The sequence below is a fragment of the Rhinoraja longicauda genome, chromosome 6, assembly GCF_053455715.1.
Source record: "Rhinoraja longicauda isolate Sanriku21f chromosome 6, sRhiLon1.1, whole genome shotgun sequence".
Lineage (NCBI taxonomy): Eukaryota > Metazoa > Chordata > Chondrichthyes > Rajiformes > Arhynchobatidae > Rhinoraja > Rhinoraja longicauda.
This window is the reverse complement of record NC_135958.1, coordinates 71,416,999-71,435,820: the sequence shown is the minus strand read 5'-3', so window position 1 is coordinate 71,435,820 and position 18,822 is coordinate 71,416,999. Positions and strand designations below refer to the sequence as shown.

The 18,822-nt window shown below is 43.3% G+C and overlaps 1 protein-coding gene across 6 annotated transcripts in view; it reads right to left on the bottom strand.

Annotated features, from left to right (window-relative positions):
- Positions 1-17,020, bottom strand: part of LOC144594591 (E3 ubiquitin-protein ligase rnf213-alpha-like) — a 141,337-nt gene extending 124,317 nt beyond the window's left edge. For 3 of the 6 annotated variants that reach the window (XM_078401331.1, XM_078401326.1, XM_078401328.1), the window contains exons 1-6: positions 16,913-17,020; positions 11,851-12,019; positions 6,295-6,421; positions 2,803-2,975; positions 1,742-2,101; positions 886-971 (exon numbers count right to left, since the gene is read on the bottom strand). In XM_078401331.1, the coding sequence (XP_078257457.1) occupies positions 886-971; positions 1,742-2,101; positions 2,803-2,975; positions 6,295-6,421; positions 11,851-12,006 (902 nt within the window). In that variant the 5' untranslated portion in view covers positions 12,007-12,019; positions 16,913-17,020. The other 3 variants (XM_078401329.1, XM_078401327.1, XM_078401332.1) reach the window with 3 other exon arrangements.
- Positions 17,021-18,822: the final 1,802 nt, after the last annotated feature.

Below are 18,822 nucleotides of genomic sequence, written 5' to 3'. Positions count from 1 at the left end.
ATGAAGAAAAGGAGTTTGGAAGATTCGTTTTGTCATATCAGTGTGCGACGTGTGCGTAAGCTATAACTACATTTCATCCCCGAGAAGTAATGGCTATCGAAGTGGGATTTCGAGATGGTATAGAAACTGCCATTACAACTTGTGTCATCCTCAAAAGTTCATCCAAAAAGAGAAAAAAGACATTGTGTGGACTCGCAGAGCAAGTCAATGGAAAGGTAATGAGGCAACAAGGAGTGGAATGGAGCAAGGTTCTAGGATGATCAGCAGGAGACGAGAATGGGACAAGCGGCAGGAAATAGTGCAGGAATCACAACTGCACATACAAGGGCAGATCGACCAAGGAAGATCCAAGAAATGGAGTGGCTAAAGACGGCATGTTGTGACCCACAGTGAAGGTCAAGGATAATATGAGCCGGAATGAATAACTCAGACATGATCAGGAACATAAGAGCTGGAAGTGGAGTGCAGGGCATTGGAAAAGCTCAGGAAGGGTACTACAGAATTGGACGAAAGGATCGATCACAGTACAGCACAGGAATGGACCCTTCAGCCCACAATGTTTGTGCTGAATAAGATTCCTAGTTCAACTGACCTCATTTGTCAGTCGGAGGAATGAAGGAAATTTCTAAAAGCATCCTGACAACATTGTCTTCCTACTCACTTCATATCCTTGGGGAGGAGAGACCAAATTGACACAGTAATTTACGTAGCTTTTCTCAATTATAAAATCAAAGACTGGGTTTCTCCTTTTGCTAAAGTCATAACAAGATTTTTTTGCAAATCATTTTATTTCCTGCAGTAAAACATCTTTTGCTGAAGATTAACACAATGGCAATGTTGCTTATTCTAACTTTAAAAGGCATTTCACGAAAATACTAAACTCACTTCTGATTACTTGATTGTGGCATATCTTGGTTTGTTTGGGTTGCTTCTGAAACTTTTGCATTGTCATCATTGGATTTGCTTTCACCCTAGAAAATAATATCCATAATCATTTGTTTGGTCATATCACGGTTCAGAGATAAATCGCATTAACAACATAATGAACTCGTCAATCGACGCTTTACATTATTTGTACTTCACAACGAAGTTATACTAGTTTACTATATTATTACAAAGTATGTGCTAGATTTCCTGGAAGAAATTCAGACTTTAAAGTGCTTTAATTGACATAATAGCTTACTTGACATTATTGTCACAGCATATTTATTATCTATTAATGTCCCATTTATAGATAGGAAAAGATCTTCAGCAAAATACTTTGGGTAAAACAACACTTATCAATTCACTCTGGGCTTATTTCACATAATTGGTTATACCTAACTTCTAATTCAGAATAATCAATAAATCTGTTTTTATAAAGAACAGTGTTGAATAATTTTCCAAGAGATTTGATTAAATTATATATTTTTGGCATATTGTGCATATTTCACACAAGTGATAGAGAATAAAATACCAATAGTCCAAGGTTATTCAACCTTAGTCCATTCAACCTTGGGAATGAATCTGATTTATTTAAGTTCATAAGTTCTAGGAGCAGAATTAGGACATTCGGCCCATCAAGTCTACTCCGGCATTCATTCATGGCTGCTCTTTCTTTCCTTCTCAACCCCATTCTCCTGCCTTCTCCCCATAACCCCTGACACCTTGGTATGTTAATTTAAAAAGTGGCAATTGAAGAAATTGTGAAACTCAAGATGGTTAACTGCCCCAAATCTAATGTCTTTCTCTGCTCGGTTACCTTTCTTCGGGTGGCTTTGTGATTTTGTCTTGCTGTATCACTTCTGGCTGTTTTGTAAGTGGTAGTAGACTGATCTTCAGTAGGTGTCTGTTTGGTTGTATCTTCTCTCTTACCAATATTGCTCTTTGAAACACCAGTAGCTCTGGCCTTGAGATCCATTTCTGGCTGATATTTTATTTCTCTCTCTTCCCTTGGATAGTCAGAATCCACGTTATGGCACAGAGACGTTGATGCCACGTTTAGGTCCCGCGCCTTATCTGGGACATCAGACTTTGACACAAACTTCACTTCAGCAACGGGTGGCAATTTAAATTTCTTTGGAGAAATTGTTTGTTCACTTTGACTCTTCCTTTTTCTTTTCTTTTTGTTTATAAATTTAAAGGCAAGAAGAATGAGTTATTTCAATGCCAAAAGAATTGTGAAAAATTGAGGCTCATTTACAATTTATTCTTTCAATATTTATTCTTTCATATTTTACTAGAGCTTAATAGGTTTAATAACTATTAATTTGTAAATTGTAATTCCCACAAGCTACAGTCAGAAATGTTCTGGTGCTAATTTTCCCTACGAAAATTTTCCTTTCCCACTTGTTAGTTAGATAATTGCTGCATAAATGGACTTTTGTTCATCCATTGTTTCTCTGTGAGCTGTAAACCTACAGCACAAGGACAAACTATTGCAGTATTGCGTGGCGCAGCTGGTAGAGTTGCTGCCTCACAGTGCCAGATCCCGACGTCGGGTGCTGTCTGCATGGAGTTTTCACATTCTCCCTGTGGATTTCCTCTGGGTGCTCCAGTTTTATCCCACATCCGAAGGACATGCAGCTTTGTAGGTTAATTGACCTCTGTAAATTGCTCCTAATAAATAAGTGTATGGATGAGAAAGTGGCATAACATAGAACTAGTGTGAACGGGTGATCGATGGTCGGAGTGGACTTGGTGAGCTATAGGGCCATAGGTAGGCAGGATTAGTGTAGCTGGGACATGTTGGCCGGTGTGGGCAAGTTGGGCCGAGAGGCCCATTTCCATGCTGTAACCAACTATGATTCAACACAACTATACCTCTGGTGTACTTTTGAGGTCCTTGCCACTTGCTGTGGAGCTATCCAAGGAAGAAGTTGCTTCTTTGGAATCATCCTGCACACCCTCCAGATTCTGATTTTTATCAGATGCTCCCTGTTTTTCTTCTGCGGTGACCTCTGGATCACCGACAACCAGCGACATTTTGTTAGTATCTGCAGAATACAAGCTTCATAACATAAGCTTGGAACAGAATATTTGAAGACTCATTAAAAAACAATACTCCTTTAGATAAAACACCAATACGTACAAAACTGGACTGATTTACACGTGAAAAAATTGCACTTTGAAAGAATTTGCATGTGTCCGTTCTTTGTTAAAGTCTCTTATATTGGGAATTTCAACTGAGCACATTACTATTTAACCCAATATTTAGTCCAGTTCGACAAACTGTTCGAAGTGCAAAGTGTAGAACTCACTGGTTACTGGAGATATGAAATGAACGCCTCTCTGTTAAAATGGCGCCAACGATGGCTGCCACGGTGTACTGCTCCGGGCCGTTTAGTCTGTGTTTGTTCGTTTATGTCGTCTGTGAAAATCCCACTAAGATTACTTTCATGAGAGAGGTACTCATTAACATCTGATATCCGGCACCTCCAAACATTGCTCCGGATTTCTCTCACTCGCTGGATTGTTTGGACATGGGGGAGAAGGCAGGAACGGGGTACTGATTGTGAATGATCAGCCATGATCACATTGAATGGTGGTGCTGGCTCGAAGGGCCGAATGGCCTACTTCTGCACCTATTGTCTATTGACATTCTTGTCGGCAGGGCTGCGTTCAAGGTCTTGAGATGGAGGAGGACCCGGGGTGAGCGCTCTGGAGCACTCGCCCGACTCCGGCGACGAGGATTACGCACAGCGCTCCCAAATATATTTCTTGCAAATATACGTTCTCTCAACAACAAAGTGGACGAACTGCAACTCCTGTGCCAAACAAGCAAGGACTTCTGTCGTGCAGCTGCCCTGTGCTTCACCAGGACCTGGCTGTGTGAGTCGACCCCGGACAATGCGCTGCGGCTGGCTGGCTTTCAACTACACAGAGTGGACCACGAAGGCTGCAACCTTCCCCCCATCGACAAACTGTACACTGCAAGGGCCAGGAAGCGAGCGGGCAAGATCATCTCTGACCCCTCTCACCCTGGCCATAAGCTCTTTGAAGCATTTCCCTTTGGAAAGTGACTCCGGACTGTCAAAGCAGCCACAGCCAGACATAAAAACAGCTTTTTTCCCCACGAGCAGTAGCTCTAAACAGCCAATAGTCTGCGGCCTCTTTTTGCTCTGGTATTTCATTTCATTCTTCACATGCTTAAATTATAATGTTTTATTTTTAATTGTCTACTGTACATCGTGTTGTTACATGCGAGCAAAGTCCCAAGGCAAAATCCTTGTATGTATACATACTTGGCAAGTAAAATTTATTCAATTCAATTCAAGGAGAATGCTGAGAAAGCCCACCAGCATCCATGGGGAGAGAAAAACATTGAGTTACATCAGAAATGGCAGGACAGAAAAGCTTTCCCAGCATTTTCACGCACTTCAAACTTCCAGCAACTACAGTCTTCTCGATATCACAGTTCCTGCAGATATTGTTTCCCTTCTTCCTCCATTTTACAACTCTCTCAGAGAGATAAGGTGGCGTTAGTAAGTCTTCTGCGCCACCTGATCTTTTTGATCTTACCAGGCATGCCTTTAGGTCTCTCTACAGCTTGGCCTTCTCTGCAATTTAAACCAGCCTGTTTCTATCCATGTTCTCCAGAGACGCTGCCTGGCACGGCTGAGTTACTCCAGCACTTTGTGCATTGAACCATCAGAATTGTGCAACTGAACCATCTTACCAACAAGTAGAGAGGAGTCTTGAGCTACTATCTACCTAATTGAAGACCTTTGGGCTATCCTTTGCACTAAACATTATTCACTTTATTTCATGTATCTACACACTTTGTGGACGGCATGATTGTAATCATGGATAGTCTTTCCGCTGACTGGTTAGCATGCTGCAAAAAAAATGACAAGAAACCAAACTAAACTAGGCTAGACTAACCAGCAGCTGCAGCACTTTGTTTCTATATTCTCCATTTTCTAAATTGTCCCATTTGTGGTGCAAGGTTATTCTCTAGAAACATCGACAGTTTCTACCTCTGCAGATGCTGCCTGACCCATTGAGCATTTTCTGCAGCATTTTACAATAAAGTGGCATGTGTGTCAGGCGAGGGGAAAAAAATGGAATTATGTGAAAATGGGGCTTCATATATGGAAGAAAAACGAGCGTGAATTTTAAAATAAATAAATTTGGCGCCGGTAGTACTATGTGACAATTGAGGGCCCCTGATGCACAACCACAAGGAAGCATCACCCCTCCATGTTCTCCAGGGATGCTGCCTGACCCGCTGAGTTACACCCGCATATTGTGTCTATTTTTGTACAAACACCATTATATAGTGTACCTTGAGTCTCCTGTTCTATTTGTTGCTGGAATGGGGAGACTGAAAAATAATCTTTCACTGGGGACCCAGGCAACATTGCTCCTACGCCCAGCCCTCCCCCTTCAGCTGCCTAGCAGATGTAGATTGCTATACATTGATCTTTCTTCAAGTGCTTTAGAGTTTACACCCGCAAAAACAGCCGGAACAGGCATTAACTCTCTTAAAGGGGGACAATAATTTCTTAAAGCAACAATGTCTGAAGTTAGACATAAAATGCTGGAGTAATTTGGTGGGTCAGGCAGCACCTCTGGAGAAAATGTCGATGTGGGAAAGTGGGATAACACTGAACTACTGTGAACAGATGATCGGCATGGATTTGGTGGGCCGAAGAGCCTGTTTCCATGGTGTATCTCTAAACTAAACTCCACAGCAGTCATTGTGCAAATTGAACAAAGCTATTGGTGGGTAGTGTATCGCTCTGCATACTCATCCAGTAGTTAACCATAACACCACCCTGTCAGCTTGGATCAGACCTAGAAAAATGTTAAATCACAGTCATTTATCCTCAACTGTAAACAGAAGAAAGCAGCGGTTGTACGTCAGACTATATTTCTGAAATTTGACCCAATTATTAGAAGCAGAAGACCACACCTCCAACACCACGCTGCTGTCAATTTGGTTTAAGAGACCCAAGTTCAACATCTAACAATGGTTTGTTTATGTTTGTCACATTAAAAACTCTTCCACTATGAGTTAATTGGGTATTTTTTAAAGCAGAGATTAACAGATTCTTCGTTCGTAAGGGTGTCAAAGGTTATTGGGGAAAAGGCAGGAGAACGGGGTTGATAGGGAAAGATAGATCAGCCATGATTGCATGGCAGAATAGACTCGACGGGCCGAATGGTCAAATTCTGCTCCTATCACATGAACTAAAGTGCATAAGTTCTGGGAGCAGAACTTATAAATGTATTAGTTCTAACAATGAAATAAAGCATTCCTTTAACTTAAAATCAGTATGTGAATCAGGTTTTAAGACATCTGAACATCACCTTCAGTGGAATTCTCAGGCTGACAGGACGCATGGGGCTCTAATGAATTTTCATCCAACGTTTCCTTCTGAATGGTCTCTTTAGTCTGAACCGAGGCGTTTTTCTTGTTCTTCTTTTTGCGATTCTTCTGCCAAAAAACCAATAAGGACAAATGAGCAACGTGCTTCATGCAAGGGAAAAGTCAGAAATTGTATTTGTCTCGGCGATCGTTTCGCTCAACACCTTCGCTCAGTCCGCCTTAACCAACCTGATCTCCCAGTGGCTGAGCACTTCAACGGAGCAGTCTAACCTTTCTGTCATGGGCCTCCTCCAGTGCCATAGTGAGGTCCACCAGAAATTGGAGGAACAGCACCTCATATTTTGCTTGGGCAGCTTGCAGCCCAACGGTATGAACACTGACTTCTCCAACTTTAGATAGTTCCTCTGTCTCTCTCTTCCCCCCCCCCCCTCTTCCCAGTTCTCCCACTGTCTTCCTGTCTCCACCTATATCCTTTCTTTGTCTCACCCCCCTGACATCAGTCTGAAGAAGGGTGTCGACCCGAAACGTCACCCATTCCCTCTCTCCTAGATGCTGCCTGACCTGCTGAGTTACTCCAACATTTTGTGATACCTTGTGATATATAGGTGAGAGATAATGACTAAACAGATACAACGGTGTAACTCAGCGGGTCAGGCAGCATCTCTGGAGAACATAAATAGGCGATGTTTCAGGTCGGGAGCCTTCTTTGAAGCTGGTTGGGGTGAGGATGGGGGGGAGAGGAAGCTGGAAGAGAGGTGAGAGCAGGTCAAAGTCTGGCGAGTGATGGGTGGATACAGGTGAGAGGGCAGATGGTTGGACCACGCCAGAGATGAAAAGACAAAAAGGTGGGAGATAAGGATGGAAGAGTGAGAGTTGTGATGCCAGGGGCAGTAGCGGTGGACAGGGAAGGGAGAAATGGTTATGATTCCAATTGGGGCACACAGAAGAGAGGTGTGGGTGGAAATAAGATTTTGCTATTTCTATTTAGAAGCTCAAAATATTGGAAATATCAGAATATAAACAATTTGAGCAAATTAATAAGCAACCATTCCAAGACCACAGACCATTGTAATGTAGGGGGCGACACAATGTCGCAGTGGTAGAGTAGCTGCCTTACAGCACCAGAGACCCGGGTTCGATCCTGACTACGGGTGCTGTCTGTACGGAGTTTGTACATTCCCCCCATGACCACGTGGGTTTTCTCCAGGTGTTCCGGTTTCCATCACACTCCAAAGATGTGCAGGTTGTAGGTTAATTGGCTTTAGTAAGAATTGTAGATAGACTCTGGAGTCTCGGATAGTGCTAATGTACGGGGATCGCTGGCCAGCGTGCACTTGGTGGGCTGAAGGGTCTGTTTCCGTGCTGTATCTCTAAACTAAACTAACAAGAAGCCAAGGTGAAAGGAAAGAAAACAAACAATATAGTTAAAACATGTATGGTTGTTATTTAATGTTCTTAAACCGTTTTGTTCCCCATCAAGGCTGCAAGTGCTGTCTCCAGGCATGAACCGATACACTGCACATCACTTGTGCCCATCTGAGCAAAATGTAGTTAGCGAGAGTAACAATGCCTCTGGAGAGAAGGAATGGGTGACGTTCGGGCCGAGACCCTTCTTCAGACTTCTAGGACAAAGAAAGTGCTATTTTCAGTTTTTTAGTATAGTTTAGTTATACAGCATGGAAACAAGCCCTTCTGCCCATCGAGTCTGTGCCGACCAATAATCACCTGCACACTAGTTTACTAGTTCTATCCTAGAGCCTAGGGGCAATTTACAGAAGACAATTAAACCTACAAACCTGCACGTCTTTGGAATGTGGGAGGAAACTGGAGCACCCGGTGAAAACCCACGTGGTCACAGCGAGAGCGTATAAACTCCGTACAGACAGCACCCATAGTCAGGATCAAACCTGGGTCTCTGGCACTGTAAGGCAGCAACTATGCCACTGTGCTGCCCCTATTTATCTCATCAATATTAATCTGTCATTTGATGTCACCCAACGTAATCACTCGGTCAATATCGCACTGCAGTCAGTGGCACTGCGCCTTGCACAAACCGGCTGCTGTGTCCCAAAAGCTCATTGTTCACACCGTCCTCTCTGAGGACAGACACCTCCTACTCCACTAAATCACGTAGCTGGATGTTAATCCTCCCTGCACGCCTTCCAGAGATGCTGCCTGACCCGCTGAGTTGCTCCAGCACTTTGTGGCTTTTTTTAATCTCAAACACAGAAGCTTCCAAATTGCCAGATGCCCCTGCAGAGTGTTGTCATATGTTGCCTTGGCCACCCGAGTTGACAGCAATTCCTCTTCGAGATTTTTTTTTTCACACAGACCCTCTCCGAGTTGCATATTTACTATGGATATACTCACAAAATTTCCAAGCAATGAGAAAAAATAAAAATCATTAAAATAATATACCTCGCTACACTTTTCTTTAAATTCTAGCAGATGAGATTGCTCTTCCTTCGAGTTCTGCGGAAAGGCGGAAGAAGATATTTCTTCTGAAGTTGACACATTGCCAATGATCGAATGTGGGTTAGATGTAGGATCATTGGTGATATCGATATAAATATCGCACGCATCCAGATCTTCAATGATGTCAGGCACTGGCTCCAGGGAGATTAAATCCTGATTAAAGGAACACTGCGCAGCTGAATCTGCTGGAGTTGTTGCTGGGACTCCCAATGGTATTTCGGACTGTACCTTGATCTCTTCATTGATCAAGGTGCCGTGTTGGAAGTCAGATTAAAAAAATTACTCAGCATAAACCACAAATGGTACACACCACAAAGCAGCAACTATGATACATTGATGCAATTTTCATTCCAAGCAGTTTTAACCTATTGTTTAGTTCAGTTTAGTTTTGTTCAGTTTAGAGATACAGAAACAGGCACTTCAGCCCACCGAGTCCACACTGATAAGCGATCACCACACACAACAACCATCCTACACATTAAGGACAAATTACAGATACAAAAAGCTGGAGTAACTCAGTGGGACCGTCTGGAGAAAAGGAATGGGTGAAGTTTCGGGTCAAGACGTCACCCATTCCTTCTCTCCAGAGATGCCGCCTGTCCCGCTGAGTTACTCCAGCTTTTTGTGTCTATCTTCGGTTTAAACCAGCCTCTGCAGTTCCTTCCTACTGAGGGACAAATGACAATTTTACCAAGCCAAATAGTCCATACGGCTGTTCATCTTTGGAGTGTGGGAGGAAACCAGAGCACCCGAGGAAAACCCACCGAGGTCACGGGTAGAACATACAAACTCCATACAGACAACACCTGTAGTCAGGATGGAACCGGAGTCTCTGTCGCTGTAAGGCAGCAACTCTACCGCTGCGCCACCGTACCACTCTTTGGAAATAAATTACATTTCCCTTATATTCTAGAGTAGATTTTTCACCTTCACTCTCTCCACCCTTTTTTTTTTTCTCTCCCTTACTGAAATACATTGTCAATGTTCAAGCATTTCACTAAATGTGGCTATTCCACAGCTGCCTGTTGAATGTCAGATGGGAGATCTCAGCATTGAGCCAAGCCCTCCTCATTCAAATGCATAACTTAATTTAATTGCAATGAAAGAGGCTTTTCAGCCCATCGGGTTCATGCAAGCTCTTAGCAGTACAATCCCATGAGTCCCATTCTTCTTATTATTTCCAGGTAGCTGTGCAGTTGATTCTCTTTCACATCTCCGGCAACTCCCCTTTGGATAGACACAAAGTGCTGGAGTAACTCAGCGGGTCAGGCAGAATCTGTGGAGAAAAAGGGTGGGTGACATTTTGGGTCGGGACCCTTCTTCAGGGAAACATCACCCATCCTTTTTCTCCAGAGATGCTGCCTGATCCGCTGAGTTACTCCAGCACTTTGTGTCCATCTTGGTATAAACCAGCATCTGTAGTTTTTTTTGTTTCCACTAACTCCCCTTTGGATCCTTCCACCTATTATTTGTGCCAGAGATAAATTACAGTAGCTAGTTGATCTGTAGGTCTTCTTAGGGATGTTGGAGGAGAAAACCAGAGCATCCAGCAGAAACCCACGCGGACACAGAAAGAACATGCACCTCCACACAGACGGCATCCTTCGGGGTATTAGCGCTCTCTTGCAAACAACCATCAAAGTGAATTGTAGCATTCGTGTCACTGCACAACTCACAGCAAACGGAACTTTTGGACTGCCGATATTTCCTCAACATTCATGTTTTGCCTGATTGCACCTTTTTGTAAAGTGCCCAGACTTTTTCTGGAATAAATAGACAATAGACAATAGGTGCAGGAGGAGGCCATTTGGCCCTTTGAGCCAGCACCGCCATTCAATGTAATCATGGCTGATCATTCTCAATCAGTACCCCGTTCCTGCCTTCTCCCCATACCCCCTGACTCCGCTATCCTTAAGAGCTCCATCTAGCTCTCTCTTGAATGCATTCAGAGAATTGGCCTCCACTGAATAAAAACAGAAAATGTTGCAGATAGTCTGAAATACAGGGGGCAGCTGTGATAGAGAAACAGAGTTAGCGTTTGAGAGCTTCCATCAGAATGGCAAAAGTTGCTTTTGAGTTGATCACTTTATCATGGGATTAAACCTAATGTTGCTTAATATTACACAGTTTGCACTGTGTAATGAGTCAAGCGTATTGTGAGACTGTTCTGTTACACAATTCTCAGCCTATATAATATTCTTCAACTGTATTCAGCCATCCAGGATTAATGATACATCGGAATATTATTTTTACATAATAAACTGTGGTGATTCATATTTGTATAAAAGTGAGGCTTCAGTGAACTAGCTCGATGACAACTTTTCTTACCTTCATGTATGACATCCAACATCATTTTGAATGCTCCCCTTGCTCCCCCTCTGCGATTCCTCCTGCTCGCCAGCTCTATGACCACATTTTAACCCAGACTTGCTGCAGTCTGAAGAAGGGTCTTGTTCTGAAACGTCACCCATCCCTTCTATCCAGAGATGCTGCCTGTCCTGCTGACTTACTCCAGCATTTTGTGTCTATCTATTTCACCTTGCTCTTTTGCTATAAAAACATGACCGTGAGAGTGAACAGCCTGGAGCTGCTGAGTTCTGGAAGGCAGATGCTTTTCTGTAAGACATTGAGCAAAATAAGCTTGGAAACACGCACCACCACCAAGACTCAGGAACAGCTTCAGCCCCTCTGTTATCAGGCATTTGAACGGTCTTTCCGTAGGGAAGCGTACTGTCTGATTCACCACTATCCCATTGTGCACATTGCACTTTGCTGATGGAACTGGTTCTGCTACAATGCTGAGCACTATATTCTGCACTCTGTATCTCCCCCTTTGCTCTAACTTTTGTAGTTGTGTTTGACTTGATTGGATTGATGTGAAGGATTATGTAATCTGACTGAATAGCGTGCAAAACAAGACTTTTCCCTGTCCCTCAATACACGTGACAACAATAAACCTTAACCTAAATGCTACCTTTAACCAAACAAGACACTGAATCTGTTTCTCAAGTAGCTAATGGCCTGCAAGTGGTAGACACTTGAGGAATTATGTGTTCACTTACAGTTTCAGATGCAGCAGCATAATCAGAGTCTTCAATTTCCACTGCAGTTGAAGCAGGCTCCAAAGTGCTTGGTGCTGATAGAGAAGGGTGATCAGCGAGTGAGTCCGATAGAGGTGTTTTCTGTAGGTCCAGAAGCACCTCAGAAAAGTCTTCCATCTCAATACGGCATCTAAAAAAGTTTTACAAAGTTCTTTTTACCAAAATAATATCTAATTATTCAAAGTTTGTAAACCTAGTTTAACTTAATTTAGTTCAGAGATACAGCGTGGAAACCGGCCCTTCGGCCCATCGAGTCCGTACCGACCAATGATCCCCACACTTTAACACTATCCTACACATACTAAGGACAATTTACATTTATACCAAGTCAATTAACCCACGTCTTTGCAGTGTGGGAGGAAACCAAAGATCTCAGAGAAAACCCACGCGGTCATCGGGAGAATGTACAAACTCCATGCAGACAGCACCAGTAGTCGGGATCGAACCCAGATCTGTAAGCTCTGTAAGGCAGCAACTCAACCATTGCGCCACCATGTCGCCCATAAGTTCATAAGTCAAGGGAGCAGAATTAGGCCATTCAGCCCAGCAGCAAGTCTACTCCACCATTCAATCATGGCTGACCTATCTTTCCCTCTCAACGCCATTCTCCTGTTTTCTCCACATAACCTTTGACACCCTAACTAATCAAAAATCTGCCAATCTCTGCCTTTAAAATATCCAATGACTTGGCCTTCTTAGCTTCCTGTGGCAAAGAAATCCATAGATTCACCACCCTCTTGTTAAATAAATTCCTCCTCATCTCCTCTCTAAAGGTACGTCCCTTATTAATAGTTATTAACTTGCAAATGAAATATACATTACATCAGATCAACATCCCACCAGATTAACATATTTTTTAAAATCACAAAGTTTATGAGTAACTCAGTGGGTCAGACAGAATCTCTGGAAAACATGGATGGATAGGTAACTGTAACATGACATTCCAACGTCTGTGCAATGACTGGTAAAGGTTAATGTACCAAAAGCTTTCTTGATCTCCTTATCTAACTGTGTCATCACTTTCAAGGAACTATGTACTAGTAATCTTAGATCCCTCTCATCTACAACACTCACCAGGGCCCTACCATTCACTGTGAATGTCCTCCCCTGGTTTGACTTCCCAACTGCAACATCTCGCACTTATCTGCACTAAACTCCATCAACCATTCTTCAGCCAACTTGGTCAGCTGATCAAGATCCTGCTGTGTTCTTCTGTAATACAGAGTCATATTAATAAGGATCTTCATAGGTAAAGCAAGTGTGGACTTGTAATGTGAGCAGAGATACAAAGCCCTCCATAATGTTTGGGACATTATTTATGTATTTGCATCTGTAGTCCACAATTTGGGATTTGTAATAGAAAAAAATCACATGTGGTTAAAGTTCACAATGCCAGATTTTATTAACGGGTATTTGTATACATTTTGGTTTCACCATGTAGAAATTACAGCTGTGTTTGTACATAGTCCCCTCATTTCAGGGCACCATAATGTTTGGGACACATGGCTTCACAGGTGTTTGTAATTGCTCAGGTGTTTAAATGCCTCCTTAATGCAGGTATAAAAGAGCTCTCAGCATCTAATCTTTCCTCCAGTCTTTCCATTACCTTTGGAAACTTTTATTGCTGTTTATCAACATGAGGACCAAAGTTGTGCCAATGAAAGTCAAAGAAACCATTATGAGACTGAGAAACAATAATAAAACTGTTAGAGACTTCAGCCAAACCTTAGGCTTATCAAAATCAACTGTTTGGAACATCATTAAGAAGAAAGAAAGCACTGGTGAGCTTACTAATCGCAAAGGGACTGGCAGGCAAAGGAAGACCTCCACAGCTGATGATAGAAGAATTCTCTCTGTAATAAAGAAAAAACCCCAAACACCTGTCTGACAGATCAGAAACACTCTTCAGGAATCAGGTGTGGATTTGTCAATGACCACTGTCCGCAGAAGACTTCATGAACAGAAATACAGAGGCTACACTGCAATAGTCAATAGTCAATAGTCGTTTATTTGTTACATACACATAAATGTGTAGTAAAATGAAACATTACCCGCAGTTGAACAATAAGACCAATAAGATTAATCAATAAAAATGCAATAACACATACAATCACAACTAACACCAAACAAAAAGAAACATCCATCACAGTGAGTCTCCTCCAGTCCCTCCTCACTGTGATGGAAGGCCAAAATGTCTTTTTCTCTTCCCTGCCGTCTTGTCCCGCGGTCAGGCTGTTGGAGTTGCCACATTGGGGCGGTCGGGGCTCCCGATATTGAAGCCCCCGCTGGGCGGTGAAAGGTCAACGGCCTATTTCAGGCCGCGCCGGACGGTGAAAGGTCCGTGGCGGGCCGACCCAAGCCCCGCGATTCGGGGCGGGCGAACACGCTGCCTCTGCCGTTGCCGGAGCTCCCGATGTCGGCCCCCACCCAGGGGCCTGCGGGCTTCCGACGTCCACGCGGCCCGCGCCGGAGCCTCCGGAGACGAGTCGCAGCCGTTCCCGCAGCATCCGCAGGCAGCCAGCGCCGCAGGTGGTGAGTCCGGGCCGTGGGCTCTGCGAACCAGAGACCCAGGTGGTCCCAGGTGCATGGCCGCCCCAAAGGGAACGGAGACACGACACAGAACAAAGGTCACGTCTCCGTTCGGGAGAGAGAATGTTACAGTTCCCGTTCCCTCCCCCCCCCCCCCCCCCCCCCCAAACATAACATACAACACTACATCATATTAACACTACAATTCAGACAAAAACAACAAAAAACACAAAAGACAGACGGACTGCAGGCAAGCCGCAGCTGCAAGATACAAACCACTTGTTAGCTGCAAAAATAGGATGGCCAGGTTACAATTTGCCAAGAAGTACTTAAAAGAGCAACCACAGTTCTGGAAAAAGGTCTTGTGGACAGATGAGACGAAGATTAACTTATATCATAGTGATGGCAAGAGCAAAGTATGGAGGAGAGAAGGAAGATCCAAAGCATACCACCTTATCTGTGAAACACGGTGGTGGGGGTGTTATGGCTGCTGAAGGTACTGGCTCACTTATTTTCACCGATGGTACAACTGCTGATGGTAGTAGCAAAATGAATTCTGAAGTGTATAGACACATCCTTTCTGCTCAAGTTCAAACAAATGCCTCACATTGGCCGGCGGTTCATTCTACAGAAAGACGATGATCCCAAACATATTGCTAAAGCAACAAAGGAGTTTTTCATAACTAAAAAATGGTCAGTTCTTGAGTGGCCAAGTCAATCACCCGATCTGAACTCAATTGAGCATGCTTTTTAAATGCTGAAGAGAAAACTGAAGGGGACTAGCCCCCAAAACAAGCATAAGTTAAAGATGGCTGCAATACAGGCCTGGCAGACCATCACCAGAGAAGACACCCAGAAACTGGTGATGTCCATGAATCGCAGACTTCAAGCAGTCATTGCATGCAAAGGATATGCAACAAAATACTAAACATGACTACTTTCATTTACATGACATTGCTGTGTCCCAAACATTATGATGCCCTGAAATGGGGGGACTATGTCTCAACACTGCTGTAATTTCTACATGGTCAAACCAAAATGTATAAAAATGGCCTTTATTAAAATCTGACAATGTGCACTTTAATCATATGTCATTTTTTCTATTACAAATCTCAAATTGTGGAGTACAGAGGCAAATAAATAAATGATGGATCTTTGTCCCAAACATTATGGAGGGCACTATATGTGCAGATAACCCAATGCACGATCCAGGCCAATATCATTGCTCTCACATTATTCAAGTTAGAGCCGAGAAAACGAAAGTGAAACTTTAAAAAAATTACAAATAGTTACTTCCCTTATTCATTTACACTTGCCTTCCTACAGTACTCAATTAACACTTCATTCTCCAAACACAAGCTGGTTCAGCAATCAAATCTAAGATGGCTGGCTTAATGCTATAAAACATTTATGTTTTATGTTTTCTTGATATCTGGATCTAAGTATCTACCTTCTACATTGGCCCATTTTACAAATACATATTGCTGTTGAGAACCAGAAGAACAAACATTTTTTTTCCAAGTTTATCTTCATGTTACTAAGAATTGCATTTTGAAGGAGTATGAAAATCTAGTTCAATTATTCCATTTCGCCTTCCCTCATCCCACACAAAACGGAACAATTGCCTAGGTTTCTGTGTTGGAAAATCACTTGAAGGGTCTCGACCCGCAACGTCACCTTTTCTCCAGAGATGCTGCCAGTCCCGCTGAATTACTCCAGCATTTTGTGTCTATCTTTGGGAAAATACCTGAACATGTTGCAGGGACGTTTCATTAGCAGATTACAGAACAATTCCACTCAAGCACCTGTTTATTTGATGCCACTTCAAGAATTATTTGGTGCATAAATGAAATAAACCCCAGATTCAACAATTTGCATTAAAAGCTGGATTAATGTATCAAGTCAAGTCAAATTTATTTGTCACATACACATACTCGATGTGCAGTGAAATGAAAGTGGCAATGCCTGCGGGTTGTGACCCTGTTTAAACTCCTGCAATATTGTTTTCAATTTCCTTAATGTCCTCCCAGTTTCATATGTGGATACATCCCACGTTGTCCTCCCTCACCCTTTCCCAGCAGGACCATGTAAGAAATTAGTGGTTTACACTACCTTTCACACACCCACTGATGACCAAATGTATTTTCCAATCATACAAACAACAACACGAAGAAACTAGATAAACCGTGAGGGTTTCAATATTTTTATCCGTTTATAAGGTCGCATCTTTTCAGAAAAGTATTGCTGGGGCAGCATCACCATCAGTCTTGAGTCTTGATGTATTTTCCAAATCAGGATCAAGAGCATTGCAACAGAGACAGAACCGAGGTGACAATGTATTTTGTATCTATTATCTTCAGTACAAACTAGCATCTGCAGTTCCTTTCCATTACATTAGGTGCGTTATAAGTTTTGTGCGCTTATTTTTTCCCCAAAAAACAAACTCACCCAAGTGACTGTGCACTTCGTGTGAATAAATATCCTGGACACTTACCTGGTGTTAAAGTGGGGGTCCAGTGGGCAGAGTTACTCCAGCATTTTGTGTCTACGTTCAGTGTAACGCAGTTGTCTCCTGGGTTCTTCGGCAAACATGTCCCTTCCAGCCCCTCGCAATCTGCCCGGTACCCGTGATCCCTCCGATTCCCATTGGCTAACGTCCCTTGATACACACCGCCATCAGCCAATCAGAAATATTCCTGCAGCCGCTCTGACCAATCGCTCCCCGGAAAGGCGCAGCCACTCTGAGGGGCCGTCTCCAAATTGCGAGCAACTTTTAAAACGTCAAAAGCAGTCCCAACATCAGCTTTACAAACTACTTTATCCGGACGCGATGCGTTCAGAATAATACTCCACGTGATTTATTCAAGTCACTGCGTACAATTCTTATTTATTTAGTCACCATCGTTTTATTTTAATTTTGAGAGAAGCTGGGGAAATGGACACGATCCCTAAAGCTCCCTGTTGAGCAACTGCTCTATTATCCTTGCTGTTGAGTTTCGTTTTCCCAACGTGAGGAAACCAAGTAAACAAAAGATTGCGGCGAGTTGGGGAATGGAATTGAAGGTCGACAGATGAGTTCATTTAGATGTACAGGAAGAGAGAGTTTAGGTCTGAAATTAAGTATGTCAGTTACCAGCAGTTTACAGGCACAGTGATCAAGCATTATTTTAGCTTGCAACCTAACTAAAGGAACAGCACCTCATCTTCTGCTGGGGTATCTTACTTTCTGTTTCTGTTTCTTCTTGCACAACTGCCAACAGCTGGGCTATCTCGTGCAGGTTTCGCTTGCGTGGGAACTGGTTGCAAAAGGGATATTTAGATTTTTATGTGGGCAAGTTTGGTGAGATGATCCATGTCCAGGTTGGCGAGCTGTGACTTGAAGAGTGATAATGTTGGTGCACATCTGGTGGTGTCGAGAAGGATGTTCAACTCTGGGATAGTCCATGGATATAGTGACTCTAGGTAAATGAAGTGACCTGAGGACTGTCTTGTCAATTTCTGGGTATTGGATTGACTAACGTGAGATATGTTATTGGGAATAATGCCATGAGTCTCTTTGTAGGCAGTATATAAGCAGGCTTTGGTACGTCTGGACTCCAGCGACTCCTAGCCAATGCGATTTAACATATCGGAGACGCTTGACTCTCTTGAGTAGTCGTCACAAACAAACCGTGCTGCACGCCTCTGAACCTTGTCAAGGGTGTCAAAAGTTATTTTTCTGGTGAGGGTCCCATATTGTCTGGCAATATTCTAACAGTGGGCGAACAAGTGTTTTGTACGCTACCTCCTTTCTTGGTTTGTCACAACCGGATAAATTTCACCGGAGAAGGCCCAAAGTTCTGTTTGCTTTTGTGGCAATCTGGTTTATGCGTCTGTTCCAGGCTAGGCCAGATGTGAGTTCACCTCCCAGGTGTGGGTGGTGATCAACTTCTTTAAGTAGGTTGTCTCCCATCTTGTGATCAGCTTGACTTTTTGAGTAAATCTCATGGAAAAAGCATTTGATGTAATTGAAACCCATTTGCCAAATGGTTTCTCAATTGCAAAGATTGTTTATGTCATTTTGAAGAACCTTGGCATCTTCAGCAGCTTTGATCTCTCGACACACAATACAGTCGTCTGCGAAGAGTCTCACTCTTGAAGACAGGTTGTCAGGCAGATCGTTGATGTAGATCAGGGGTGTCAAACTCATTTTCACCCGGGCCACATCAGCATTATGGTTGCCCTCAAAGGGCCGGTTGTAACTGGCCCCCCTTTTCCCCCACTCTCTCCTCCCCCAGCCCCACTCCCCTCCACCCCTCCTCACCCACCCCGCCTCCCCCACTCTCTCCTCCCCTTACCCCTCTCCCACCCCTACCCTCTCCTCCACCCACCCGCCCCACCTGCATTCTCACCGTTCCCCTCCCC